Source organism: Urtica dioica, chromosome 2, assembly GCF_054948205.1.
Source record: "Urtica dioica subsp. dioica isolate 48M chromosome 2, U.dioica_male_clone48M_v1_H2, whole genome shotgun sequence".
NCBI lineage: Eukaryota > Viridiplantae > Streptophyta > Magnoliopsida > Rosales > Urticaceae > Urtica > Urtica dioica.
Window position 1 is genome coordinate 1,394,448 of NC_142757.1, and position 13,186 is coordinate 1,407,633.

The following is a 13,186-nucleotide window of genomic DNA, read 5'->3' on the forward strand; positions in this document are numbered from 1 at the left end:
CAATAAGGAAAAGGATTTTTGAAAGCACTTGAATGTTGGAATAAATTTAAGTGCTTGAGAACGAAGGAAATAATATTTAAGGGTGACGAAATTTCGGAATAAGGATATTCGAGTAAACTCGATATTATTTTCCGAATAAAAATTACTCGGAATGTACCCGGAGATTTAAAAATCTCAAGAGTGGAAATAAATTCCGAAATCCCTTAAATATATTCAAGGTAACGAGAATTAATGAGAATTTTCTCGGTTATTTTTTGAGATTATTTTCAATTAATCAAGGACGAGATTGTGAAATTTTATTTTGAAAGGGCTTATGTGCAACAAAATGAAGGACGAGATTGAAAGAAAAGAGAAAAGAGGGGTTATTTTAAGAGAGACGTGTCACAAATCGGGTGGGCCACTTGTACACGCGTGGCGTGAGGAGGAGCTGCCGTGTGGCATTTCTTTCTTCTTCTCCTCTCATTTTCGGCCACCTCACCCTCTCACTCTCTTTCTTTTCTTTCTTCTTCTTCTTTCTCTCTTCTTCTTGTCCAGCGCGAGACCAACCTGCAACACAGAAAAAAAGAAAAAAGAAAAAAGAAACTCTCGGTCATCTCCTTCAAGCTCACCGAGCCCCACCATCACCGCCATCTCCTTTCTCTCTTCTTCTTCGTTTCTTCTTGTCGCGCGCCATCTCCGCCGTGAGTCCCCGTCGCCGCGCGCTTCAGGCTGAGGAGAACGAGACGTCGCCGTGACGCCGGACCGAGAGGAAAGACGTCGGGGAAGTGGGAGAGCTCACCAAGAACGCCTAATTTCACGATTTGAGGTAGAAATTTCCTCTCATTGGACTTGATTTCGTGATTAGGGTTCATGGTTTGGTAGATTTGGGGTTTTGGTTTTCGTGATGGATTTTTGAGAAAATCGATTAGTTTAAAGTGTTTATTGAGCTTCATTATTGATGATTATAGCTTGAGATTGAGGATTGATTTCGAATTTCTTGTTTTGGATTCATTTGGCCGAAAATCTTGATGAACGAGGGTTTGAAGATCTTTTTTTTGGGGCTTCTCGTTCCTGTGTATTGTTTAATGATTCTAAGACGTTTTTTAGCCAGTTTGGTGTCCATGAATTGTTTAAGAATCGCTGTTGGAATTGAAATAAGTTTTGGACGAATTTTGGTGATTATGTGAACATAGCCGTGTGGAATTGTTTTTGGCCGAAAGTCTTTTCTTGCCCAAGTGCTTGTTTTGGCTGTGTGTTTGTTGTGGCCGTGGGCTTGGTTTTGATTCTGTGTGTTCAGCCGAGGCTGGTTAAGTGTTTGTTTGGTTTAGTTCGGGTTTTGGGTCGAGATGTCGGGATTTGGATTTCAGGATTGATTATGAGTTTGAAATTGATTCGTTATCGGATTCGATGACTTGATTACAGATCTAGACGGACGAACGGAAACCGGACGAGGCGAAGGCGACGAAGCCGGTTTTGAAGATTCTAAGAAAGAGTTATCGAAATTAAAGCTCGATTAACTCGTGAGTCTTTTAATCGCATATAGCGTTTAAATACTCTTGGATTTGATTGTGGAATGTATTCTTGTATTTAAATAAATAATTTATGATTATTTATTTAACAACGTTTAAGAAATTGATTTGATTCGCTTTGGAATTCTCGGTTACTTTTTATTCGGATAAATTTATTTGAGACTCATAAGCATGTTATTGGATTTTATTTCGTATTATTCTCGATACGAAAATACGCGAGTCTTGAATAAGTTTGACTTCCGAAAAACCGGAGAATAATGAATTAAATTCTCGAATTCCGAACCGATTCGAATCTAATCCCGACAACGACCATTATCTTTTCAAGTAGTTTGATAACTAACAAAGTTTCAACTTCGGATTCTAGTTCTCTTGACGCTCCAGGACGTGCTAAAGGTCTCGGGAAGCGTGTAAAGCAAAGTGTCCTCCGGAATTCATCGAGTTCTCCGACGAACTATTCCGGGTAAGTGGGATTTAAGTTTGAGGCGCCAAAAAGGGGAATGGTGCCTAGTAGAATAATTGTTTATGTTTCTTCGTTTAATCCTAAAACAAAGAGAAACCCTCAGTTAGACAAGATGACCGAATAAGGCTTCGGCCACTAACTAATAAGATAATAAAATGATAGGGTTAAACGGTTAGCGGGTTAAGAACCTTGAAGCCTTTAAAACTATGTTGAGCTTCTGTTATAGGTTTTACCCCTTCGTCCTAATGAGAGGACAACAGGAGGAGGAAAGACGGTGTCCTTCGGATTCAATCCCGAGAGGAACTGTTCTAGGAGAAGGTCCAGCCTCACAGCTGTCGACAACTCCTTCTAAAATACTTAAAGAGCCATACAGTGAAATTAGTAATGTTAATGACGGGCTTTATCCCGATAAGATCTCCTCCTGTAATAAGATAGACAGGTAGGCTGTAGACAGCTCCTGTAAAACATAACGAACTCTTGTCGGCAATGTAGCGAGTGGCATTCCCAAAGGCCCTTTAATGGGAAGTCGATGGGTGGCTTCAGGTAAGTCGATGGGTGGCTTACCTGTCCTGAAGGAAATATGAACCCTGGATCGACCAGGGATTGGTGAGGGTTTGATTCCCTCTACCAAACGCGCGCTAAGGCCCTCCTACATGTGCTAGTGGATCCCAGACGTTAAAACTTCGGCCTTCTGAGGGCTAGGCTCAAGCTCTCAGAATGGTTTGCTCATCTCTCATGAACGGTTGCGGACTGAAGTATTGATTGGCCAGTCCACTGATGTAAGGCGCCGGTATGAGCGAGATGGATGAGTTTCTAGGAAGACGGTTGTTAGCCGGATTCCTATATGATTATGTGTTTGATTGTTTTAGAACGGGGTTCTAAAACTGAATATGTCTATGTTGATTGAATGATATTTTTGTTATCCTGATTGTATGATGGAACTTCTTTATTCTTCTGAATCAATCACCTGCTGTCATCTGCATTTTATCATCTGCAACCATGCATCTCATGTAGTGCTAGGTTAGATATCCTGCTTACTGAGTAGGTGTGACTCACCCCTTAAATCCCTCTCCTTGTAGATAAAGGAAAAGCTCAGGCGAAGCAGGAGTGCTAGTCAAGGTAGATCTCATGACGACCTGTGGCATAGGAAATGTCTTTTTGGGAAATGGGTATCAGGTTTTTGAAAACCGAGCTTATATGCTCGTGAAAGTTTTATATAGCTTTGGAAGAACTTTTATTATATCATAACGTTTAGATAATCGGCCCGAACCTCTTTTTACGTTTTGAAACTCGGTTAGCACGATTATGGGCCTGTGCTTATGGATAGCAAGCTAGGGTAGTCCGCATTTTTGTAACTCTTTTAAAAGCGAATAATTTTACCAGTTTTTAGCGGACTAGCTCTAGAAACCTTTGTTATTCCTTATATGTAAATTAAATTTATTTCCGCTGTTGTTCAATAAACGTTTTGTAAATGACGTTTGAAAATGTTTTATGTTCATTTCATTTGAAAACATAAATGGTTTATGATAATGTTATGGGAAAGGTCGCGTTCCGAGGACAACGGGTGTGCTGCGGGTCGTGACAATCAGTAAAGCAAAAACCTAATTCTATTAAGTGGTCTTAAGACTTTTTCACCTCATCAATATACTTCACAGTTCCAAATATGAAGCTTTGAAAAGAAAAAAAGTTAGACTAAGAGTAATGATTTAGTATATGTAACAATGAATTTTTTTAAATAAATAACAAATTAATAATAAAATTGGTAATATGTAATTAATAATGAAGTTGGTAATGTGTATGAAATTGGTTATTAAGTTGTTAGTTTAATTAGGTAATTTGTTAACAAAAGATGTTTAATTAATAAGTTGTTAGTTTTTGTAAAATGTTAAATTGATTTGTTATTTTGTAATTGATTTAGTTTAGTTAACAAATGAAAAAATTTAACAAATAACAAATTAATAATGAAATCGGTAATGTGTAATTAATAATGAAATTGTTTATTTAGTTGTTACTTTAATTAGGTAATTAATAAGTTGTTAGTTTTTTAGATTTTTGTAGTTTAATTAAAGTTTTGAAATGTGGTTAGGATGATATGGAATTTGAAATTGATAAATTGAATTGAAATTGATATGGAATTTGAAATTGATATGGAATTGAATTGAAATTAGTTTTGGATGGTTTAGGGTTAGTTGATACGGAATTTTGATTGAATTGAAATTGAGATGGAATTTGAAATTGATAAATTGATTAAGATGCTTTAGATTGAATTGAAATTGTTAAGTTTTGGATGGTTTAGGGTTAGTTGATTATTAGGATAATTTTGAATGGTTTGTATATGCTGTTAAATGAATTTGCAGGTTTTTGGTTTCTTAGTATTATAGGGGAAACTCTATCAAAATTTCGGTAGCGTTTCCAATCAATAAATCTAAATGGACGAGTTGAGGCGATCCTCGCAAGCCCAGCTGGAGGAGATGCAACGACAGCTCTACGCGTTCACACATAATTTTTCGCCCTTGCCTCATATGTCGTTTGGCACCGCGATGCCTCAGATGACGCCGATGCCTCAGATGATGCCGATGCCTCAGATGACGCAGCCATCAGTTTCAATGGTAGATCCTCAGACGACGCCGCCAGCTTCAGCAGAGTTCCACTGAGAGCGTACGACGAGCGAGAACAATGCACGAGGAAGATTTAGCGAAAGAGGAGGTAGTGCAATCAAGTAGTGGAGTAGAACCCCAGGAAGGGGAAAATGGAAAAAAAAAAGAATAGGATTAAACGTTTATTTAATTATTTATCAAACATCGAAATTTTTATTATAATTATATAATTAATATTATTTAATGAATATTTTAACTAAAATTATATAATGAATTTTCAAATTAATGTTATTAGTCAATTTTATTTAATGAATATCTTCATTAATGCTATTTAGAATATGAGCACAAATATTGAAAAAAAAAAACAATTAAGTTTACGTTTGGGTGTGACTTTGTCGCACCCAAATTTGACGGGTAGGCTATTTTGGGTGCGAAAAGTCGACCAAAATTGGGTGTGAAAAAGTCGCACCAAAAATTGGAGGTTAAGCTTTTGGGTGCGACTTTTTCGCACCCAAAAGTCAAGGTGAATAACTTTTGGGTGCGAAAAGTCGCACCCAAAGGTAAATGCAAATTACTTTTGGGTGCGAAAAGTCGCACCACCCAAAGTCTTACCCGCTACTTTCAACATACTTTCAGTCATACTTGGGTGTGAATATGGGTGCGAAAAGTCGCACCTAAAAGTCGCACCTGAAAGTTGTGTGTATAGAAATCAATCTACCCCATTTATTAGAATCTTTTTAATTAATCCCACTGAAATTCACTTCGGAGAGTTTTATGAGCCCAGCTCATGACTCAGCCCGTATGAATCAAACCTCAGCCCAAAGGAGAAAGTTTGGGCTACAGCCTAGCCTAGCTCGCGTCAGTGGGCTCCAACTCGGAGGCCCAACCCGTGTATGAAACTTCAGCCCGGGAGGAAGGTTCTCATCTAAGCAGGATGAATCGGTCAGCCACTTCGACCTCATCCCAGGTCAAACCGGAAAAGAAGGTTGACTCCGGATTTCCCTTAATGACGAACCATGATCGTGCGCCTTGAAACACTGAAGTTCAAACACGTGTCCTGAAGATCGACGCTGGAGATAAGACGAGCTCAACTATAAGTATAGAGTGTATTTGATTCTAGGCGAGAGATGCGATACCTACAATTATGAGCTTTATCATTTCAATTCAAATCTTCTTGTATTTCATTGCTTATTAATACATTTATTTGTATCATTCGCTGATTATCAATACAACATCTCACTTCAATTATATCCCGTATTATTATAGTTATTTCTCAATTTATTACGACGAATTTTCATGACCCACCGAAATATATCCAACATCGAATCTTATACATTTACGAGATTAAGTGATTGTTATTTGGCTGAAATCGCCATCAACAATTTGGCGCCGTCTGTGGGAAGTGTGGAACAAAAATTCTAACTTCGAAAAATTGAGTTTAAACTCAATCTAAGAGTATGGCTAAGGAAATTCAAACTGTGGAATCCGGTTCTGAGGTCACCTCTGAAATCAAGGCCCTTCTTGAAACTCTGGTCGCTGAAATGACAGAGAATCGAGAGTTCCAACGATCCACTCGTACTGCGCTGGACACTCTGACCGCTGATCAGGCCGCCCTTAAAGTTGCCTTCGAGACCGACAAGGCAGCGACTATGGCCACTAGGTCGTCTGCTCGGTGGTCTGACCCTCGGAGAGACCTATTCCATGCCGACTGTGACGAGCTTGGATTTTTCAAGAATCCCAGTCACCCCGTCTGGAGTCGGATCATCCTACCTGGTGTTTCAGCCTGGGATGTTTTCACAGCCCGGATTGACTACACCCCTTTCTATGCCCAGTTCGAGCAGGTTCCCCCCTCCTCCTCGAGGAGAGCCCCCAACTCAAAACGAGCACATACCAATTCCCCCAGGTTCAACTATTCAAGGTGAACCCGGTGCTAGAAACATTGATGATGAATCAGTTCATCCCAGGGAGAGCCTCGTGTCCCTTGGCCAGTAGCTCGGAACTGCCGAACTGCCTTATGGATCTCAATTCGCCCCTTTGGATCAGCGATCCCAGAAATCAGCTCAGTAGGTCGATCTAAAATTCAGATCGCCACCCCTGAGCTCTCTGAATTGGAGGCATTCCGCAGAATGGTAGAAGATCGATTCCGAGCTATCCATTCCAGGAAGCACTCAGCCACCAGTTCGGCTCCCGAGATAGATCGTCTAGTCACAGAAACTGGATGAACCCCCTTTGCTCCACGCATAAGTCGAGTAAAAATAGGAGATGCAGGAAAGGTTAGACTCCCGAAATATTTTGGGACAACCAACCCTAAATCCCACATGACTGTATTCCGAATCGCTATGGGTCGGGCTCACCTTCTCGAACACGAATTAGAAGCATGCTATTGTCAGTTGTTTGCTGAAAATTTGAGGGGCGCAACATTAGAATGGTTTTCAAAACTTGAAGAAGGCTCAATTGGAAATTTTCAAAAGTTGTCCACTGAATTCCTCAAGCACTATTCTATGTTGGTAGAAGATGAAGCCACCATGACCGACCTATGGAACACACAACAAACATTCTCAGAAACCCTTAAGAGCTACATGACTCGATTTAAGGGTATTATGGCAAAAATCCCGAATCTTGATAACGATTCGGCCTTGACCACTTTGAAAAATGGATTGTGGCATGATTCACGATTCCGAGAAGAAATGACTGTCAATCGTCCATTAACCATAAAATATGCAATCCATCGCGCATCAAACTTTGCTAAGGCCGAAGAAGAGAGAAACTTGCTGGCCAAAAAGCACAAGGACGACAAGTCCCCTGTAAGAAATTCCAACGCCGGAGGGGCGCAAACTCAATATGGCGGAAGCCAAAAAAAGGGTAAGAACAATGGAACGCCTAATAAGATGGATCCCCCACCCGGGTTCATATTCAATTGTAAAAAATGGACTCGTGACCCTGAAGCCTATTGGGAATTTCACAAGGCCAACATGCATGCCACCCTCAATTGTGAATCAATGAGAAGGGTCATGTCAGAAAAATTCACTAAGGGAGAGTTGAAAAGAGTCGATTTGGGGCCACCCCCGAAAAAGAAAACCTATAACTCACAACCTAGAGGAAATCCTTCCCCAGGAAAAAGAGGAAGAAGCAATGAGGAAGAAACTCCTCCAGAATCTCAAACAAAACAAAGAATCGACTGTATTATAGGCGGCTCCAAGTTCTGCAGAGATTCAATCAACTCGATAAAAAATGCATCAGAGCAAACTCAAAAACACCCCGTCAAAACCTGAAGCACTCGACGATGATAAAGCCATAATCACCTTCAGTGAAACTGAGACAAGGGGACTGGCTACACCACATGACGATGCACTAATAGTAGAATTGGAAGTGTCAAACTGCATTGTGGCACGAATATTAGTAGATGGGGGAAGTTCGGTAGACGCAATGTTTAGAAATACTCTGAAGAGAATGGAAATCGACGAATCCGAAATCGAAAGGGAACCGAAAGAACTAACAGGTTTCAACGGAGTAGTAACTCCCTAAATGGGTACAATAAAATTACCCCTAAAATCGGCCGGGGTCAACAGACTAGTCGATTTAGTGGTTTTAGACTGCCCTTCACCATTTAACATGATATTAGGGCGCCCATGGATTCATGGAATGAAAGCTGTCCCCTCTACCTATCACAAGTGCGTCAGATTCCCAACCCCTAACGGGGTCAAGGAAATCCGAAGCATCCAAAAGCGTCAAGAATCTGCTATATGAGTAACGACAAGATAAACGCCGAAATAACAGAAAACACTCAATAGCAATTAATGATGATCCATGATAATACAACCGAACAAGATGACCCGTCGGAAGAGGAACCTCTCGAAGAAATGGACTCCCCCGGCCTGGAATTAACAACCCAAGTACAGCTCGATGGAAATAATCCGGACCATTGCGTAGGGATAAGATCCGAGCTCAAGGGAAAATTAAGGAGGGAGATTATAACCTTCTTAAAAAGAAATAAAAATACGTTCGCATGGACGACTGAAGACATGCCAGGGATTGACCTCGATGTAGCATCTCACCAGCTCAACGTCGACCCAAGCTTCAAGCCTCTTAAACAAAAAAGAAGGAAACTAGGACCCAATCGAGCCAAAGTTATAAACGAAGAGGTAGAAAGACTGCTGAAGGTAGGGTCAATCCGAGAAGTTAAATATCCGGATCGGCTAGCTAACACAGTAATAGTAAAGAAAAAGAACGGCAGGTGACGAGTTTGCATTGACTTTACCAATCTTAACAAAGCTTGTCCAAAAGACAGCTTTCCCTTACCACACATAGATCGACTCGTCGAAGCAACTGCGGGACATAAAATGCTCTCATTCGTGGATGCATTTTCAAGATACAACCAAATCCTGATGCATTCGGAAGATCAAGAGAAAACAGCATTCATAACAGGCCGAGGGATTTATTGCTACAAAGTAATGCCTTTCGGATTAAAGAATGCTGGCGCAACATACCAACGGCTAGTAAATGAAATGTTTGCTTAGAAAATAGGCAAAAACATGGAAGTTTACATAGATGATATGTTGGTTAAATCCCTACATGAAACGGACCACGTAGCTCATCTGGAGGAATGCTTCGAAATACTCAACAAGTATAAGATGAAGCTTAACCCTGCTAAGTGCTCGTTTGGAGTTTCATCAGGAAAATTCCTAGGGTATTTAGTCACACAACGAGGGATAGAGGCCAATCCCGACCAAATTCATGCATTTCAAGAAATGCCATCTCCACGAAATAGACGGGAAGTGCAAAGATTAACCGGCCGAATAGCTGCTCTCAATCGCTTCATTTCTCGGTCTACCTAGAAATGTCTGCCATTTTATAAACTTTTAAATGCAAATAGACTATCGGAATGGAACGAGGAATGCGAGAAAGCATTCCAAGAACTAAAAATATACTTGGCAACCCCTCCGATCTTTACTAAACAAGTCGAAGGAGAACCTCTATACTTCTACGTAGCAGTTTCAAATGCTACAGTAAGCGGGGTATTGGTCAGAGAAGATCGAGGGGACCAAAATCTAGTATTCTACATCACCAAGTCGCTCATCGACGCGGAGCCCCGGTACCCGGCAATGGAAAAATTAGCATTGGCCGTAGTAACTTCGGCCAGAAAGTTAAGACCGTATTTCTAATCACATGCAATTATCATAATGACCACTCAACCGTTACAGACTTTTCTCCACAGCCTGAATCAATCAGGAAGATTGACAAAATGGGCTGTAGAGTTGAGTGAATACGACATAGAATATCGGACCAGAACATGCGCGAAGTCACAAGTACTAGCTGATTTCCTCATAGAATTGCCCAGGGAGATACTAGAAATAAAAAACGATATAAAAAGAGTATGGAGTTTATATGTAGACGGTGCATCCTCAAAGCAGGGTTCTGGAGTAGGAATACACATGGTCTCGCGTCAAGGCAAAATCATCGAACAATCTTTCCATCTCGATTTCGTCGCATCAAACAATGAAGTAGAGTACGAAGCTCTGATCGCATGAATGCAACTGGCAAAAGCATGCTGGGCCAAAAAAATGAGCGCCTATTGTGATTCACAACTCATCGCTAATCAATTTAGCGGAGAGTTCGAAACAAAAGACGAGCGCATGGAGGCTTACGTCAAAGTTGTGCGAGAATTATCGAAGAACTTTGAGACCTTCGAACTCACACGCATCCCACGAGGAGATAACGCCTCGGCCGACGCTCTAGCAGCTTTAGCTTCAACGTCGAACCCGAAAACAACAAGAATTATCCCAGTTGAAGTAATTAAAACACCTTCTATCGCCATTTATTCCCGGCTCGATCATGACAATAGAAGTGGGGGACTGGAGGAACGATATTTTAAAGTACATCACACAAGGAGAAACCCCTAACGACAAACTTGAAAAGCGAAAGCTAAAGCAAGTGTCTGCTAGGTTCTGCGTCCTTGATGGTGTTCTTTTTAAGAGAAGCTTCAATGGTCCCTACTTAAGATGCGTATTGTTGTCGCTCATTTTCGGACAACGATTTAGGAACCGAAAGCGGTTAGACCCAAGGCCGGACCAAGTGATCTCGCTTCGGTTCGAGCGTGTCAGACTCGGTATCCCGAGTCTTCCCTTAGCTGTGGTTGGTGTTCACCTCGTCTCGATACCTGAGAAGCAATAGAGAATACGTGAATCTCACTCGGCGTTCGGCATTCACTCGGCCAATGGCCGAGTGAACCTCCCTCGACGGCCAGCACTTCATTCGGCCATCGGTCGGCCGAGCCTCACTCGGCCGATGGCCGACTCAACCTCACTTGGCCATTGGCCGAGTGAGCTTTTGGGCCGGCAGAGAATGGGCTGACTGAGGGTTTCACTCGGCCATTGGTCGGGCGAGCTCGCCTGGGCGCCCGAAACGTCGATTCCGTCGTCGGACCTCGTCGGGCCGATAACATTAGCCCCCCGAGTTTGGCGCCGGGCGTAGCCCGTGTGGTAAACTCAAGCAACTCCCGCCCTTCATCACCTTGTTGGGCCGCCTCGTCGCTAAGTGGTAAGCTTCCTTCCTTTCAATAATATTTTATTATTTTTCCGACGTCACCACTTGCTTGCACGTGCTCATGGATCCCACCAACCACCTGTCGGGATGTGGGTCCGTTGAGGACGACCTTTTTCCCCTCCTCGGGAATCAAAATGTGGATTTGGAAGACTTTTGGACGCAATTTTCGTCTCCTTCGACCACCTATAACGCCTCGTCCTCGTTTGTCCCGAGCAAGAACGCGATAGACATGGAGGGGGGTGACTTTTCTTCCATAGAAGCGTGGTTGGCCGACGGAGATGAGAACATGGGCACCGGAGAGGGCCCAAACCGACATGAGATTGCCGGCCCGATGGCGCCGGGTGCCAGGGACAGTCGGGCCAACCAGCGCGAGGCTGGTCTGGTCGAGGGACACGCCGGGGATGACGCGCGCGCAGGGTTGGCGTCTCAGGAAGCCGCTGGTGGGCCACCCAGCGCCGGGGGAGACGGGTCGGCCGTGGGCGGCATCACGCAGGCCGTCGCCGACGTCGGAGGAGCCGCGCCTGGCTGGGTCGGTGTCGTCTGGGCCGATCCCAGCCCTGGGGGAGCGCTGGCTCGGTCACGCGCGACCAGCCCGGCTGGGACGCACGCCGAGGACGCCGGGGGAGCCGATGCCGGCGTGGAGGGGGCCGTGCTCGGCCGGGTCGGCGCCATCTGGGTCGAACCCAGCTCCGGTGAAGATCCCCCTCGGCCGGAGGGGGTTGGGCCAGCCGTGGAGGGCGCTGGAGACCTGGGGACCCCGAGCTTGGTCGCGCCGTGGTGCGCGCGCGCTGTTGAGGGGTCGCCGGAGGCCGGAGATGCTACCGGCCGGAGCGCCGGCGCCGGAGACGGAGGACGCCGACCGGGCGACGCCGGCTGTGGGGCGGCGGCCGAGGCGCTGATTGTCCTAGCCCTAGGGGCTGGCGGGCTAGGGCTGCGCGCGAGGAGCCCATCTGGTCGTGGGCCGGGCCACGATGCTGGGCCGGACGCGCGCGCCCTTAGGCCGGGCGCGAGCCTAGGTGGCCCAGGGGACTTGAGCGCGCGGGGAGGTGTCCCCTTCGGGCCGGGTGAAGGTGGGGCCGGCCCAATGGCTTTGGGCGCTCCATGTGGGCCCCCGGATGGGCTTGCCGGGAAAGACGGGTTCGGAGGGGCCCGTTCGACCGGGCCGGGCGCGGGCGATGAAGAGCTTCTGGCCGGCCCGAGTGTGGGCAAAGAAGCACGCCCAGCCGGTCCGACCATCGATGGGGGAGACTGCCTGGTGAATCCTAACGCCGGAACAAGGTCGACCGGTCTCGAGAATGCCGCGGACCCAGAGATCCCAGCAAACCCCGAAGGCTCAGGCGAGTCCCTTTTGCCTCGTTCGACGGCGGCCGGGGGGCGCTCCTTGACCGCACAAGAGGAAGAGCGCGCCTTACTACACCCTATTAGGGATTCGGCAGTTCGAGGTGGTTTTGATTGCTCCGGAGTCGACTTCCCGAGTTCTCTCTCGTTTGCCAGCTTCAGGGGTTTGAGAAAGCACTTTCGCATTCCGCCGACTGTATCGCTATTGCGACCGCTGCCCGAGGATCTTCCGACTCGCCCTCGGAAAGGGTACGCCGCCGTTCATGAGGTGAGTCTCCGCGGGGGGCTGCGATTGCCTTTCCAGCCTGTGATCCAGGATCTCCTGGTCCGCCTAGACGTCCACGCGGCCCAGATGTCTCCATCCTTTTACCGCATGGTGGCCGCCAGCCACATGATGCTGCATCGAGCGAAGGGCCAGGCCGTGATGGCTGACGACATCAGGAACCTCGTGGCTGTCTTTGACGTTCCCGGGAAATCTGGCTTCTATAAGGTTCAGCATCGGAAGCGGTTCCCTATCCTTACCAAGATAACCTCTAAGCATCACTACCCTTGGGTGTGGGTGTCCGAGTCCGCTTTCGGGATGGCGCCTCTCACCTTCGGCCCCATGGCGGATTTTTCGGCTGACTACGGTATTGAGAGTTCCGAGCTCACGCTCGTGGTCGGAGCGGTACCCGACTCAAGGCGACAGGGGTCGCTTTTTGAGTCCCCGGACCTCATGGCGACCACCGGGTGGTTCGCGC

At 45.4% G+C, this 13,186-nt stretch overlaps 2 protein-coding genes and 1 long non-coding RNA gene across 3 annotated transcripts; all 3 read left to right on the forward strand.

Moving 5' to 3' along the window:
* Positions 1–565: 565 nt before the first annotated feature.
* LOC149403996 (uncharacterized) lies at positions 566–3,421 on the forward strand. The gene is made up of 4 exons (XR_016295474.1): positions 566–805; positions 1,402–1,499; positions 1,873–1,968; positions 3,048–3,421. It is a non-coding gene; the product is annotated as an uncharacterized LOC149403996 (long non-coding RNA).
* A 3,462-nt stretch (positions 3,422–6,883) lies between these two features.
* On the forward strand, positions 6,884–8,090 carry LOC149403997 (uncharacterized). The gene is made up of 2 exons (XM_089603837.1): positions 6,884–7,369; positions 7,806–8,090. The coding sequence occupies exons 1-2, from the start codon at positions 6,884–6,886 to the stop codon at positions 8,088–8,090; spliced, it is 771 nt and encodes a 256-aa protein (XP_089459963.1).
* Positions 8,091–9,097: 1,007 nt separating this feature from the next.
* Positions 9,098–9,727, forward strand: LOC149403998 (uncharacterized). The gene is made up of 2 exons (XM_089603842.1): positions 9,098–9,252; positions 9,439–9,727. Exons 1-2 carry the CDS (start codon positions 9,098–9,100, stop codon positions 9,725–9,727), a joined length of 444 nt encoding a protein of 147 aa, XP_089459968.1.
* Positions 9,728–13,186: the final 3,459 nt, after the last annotated feature.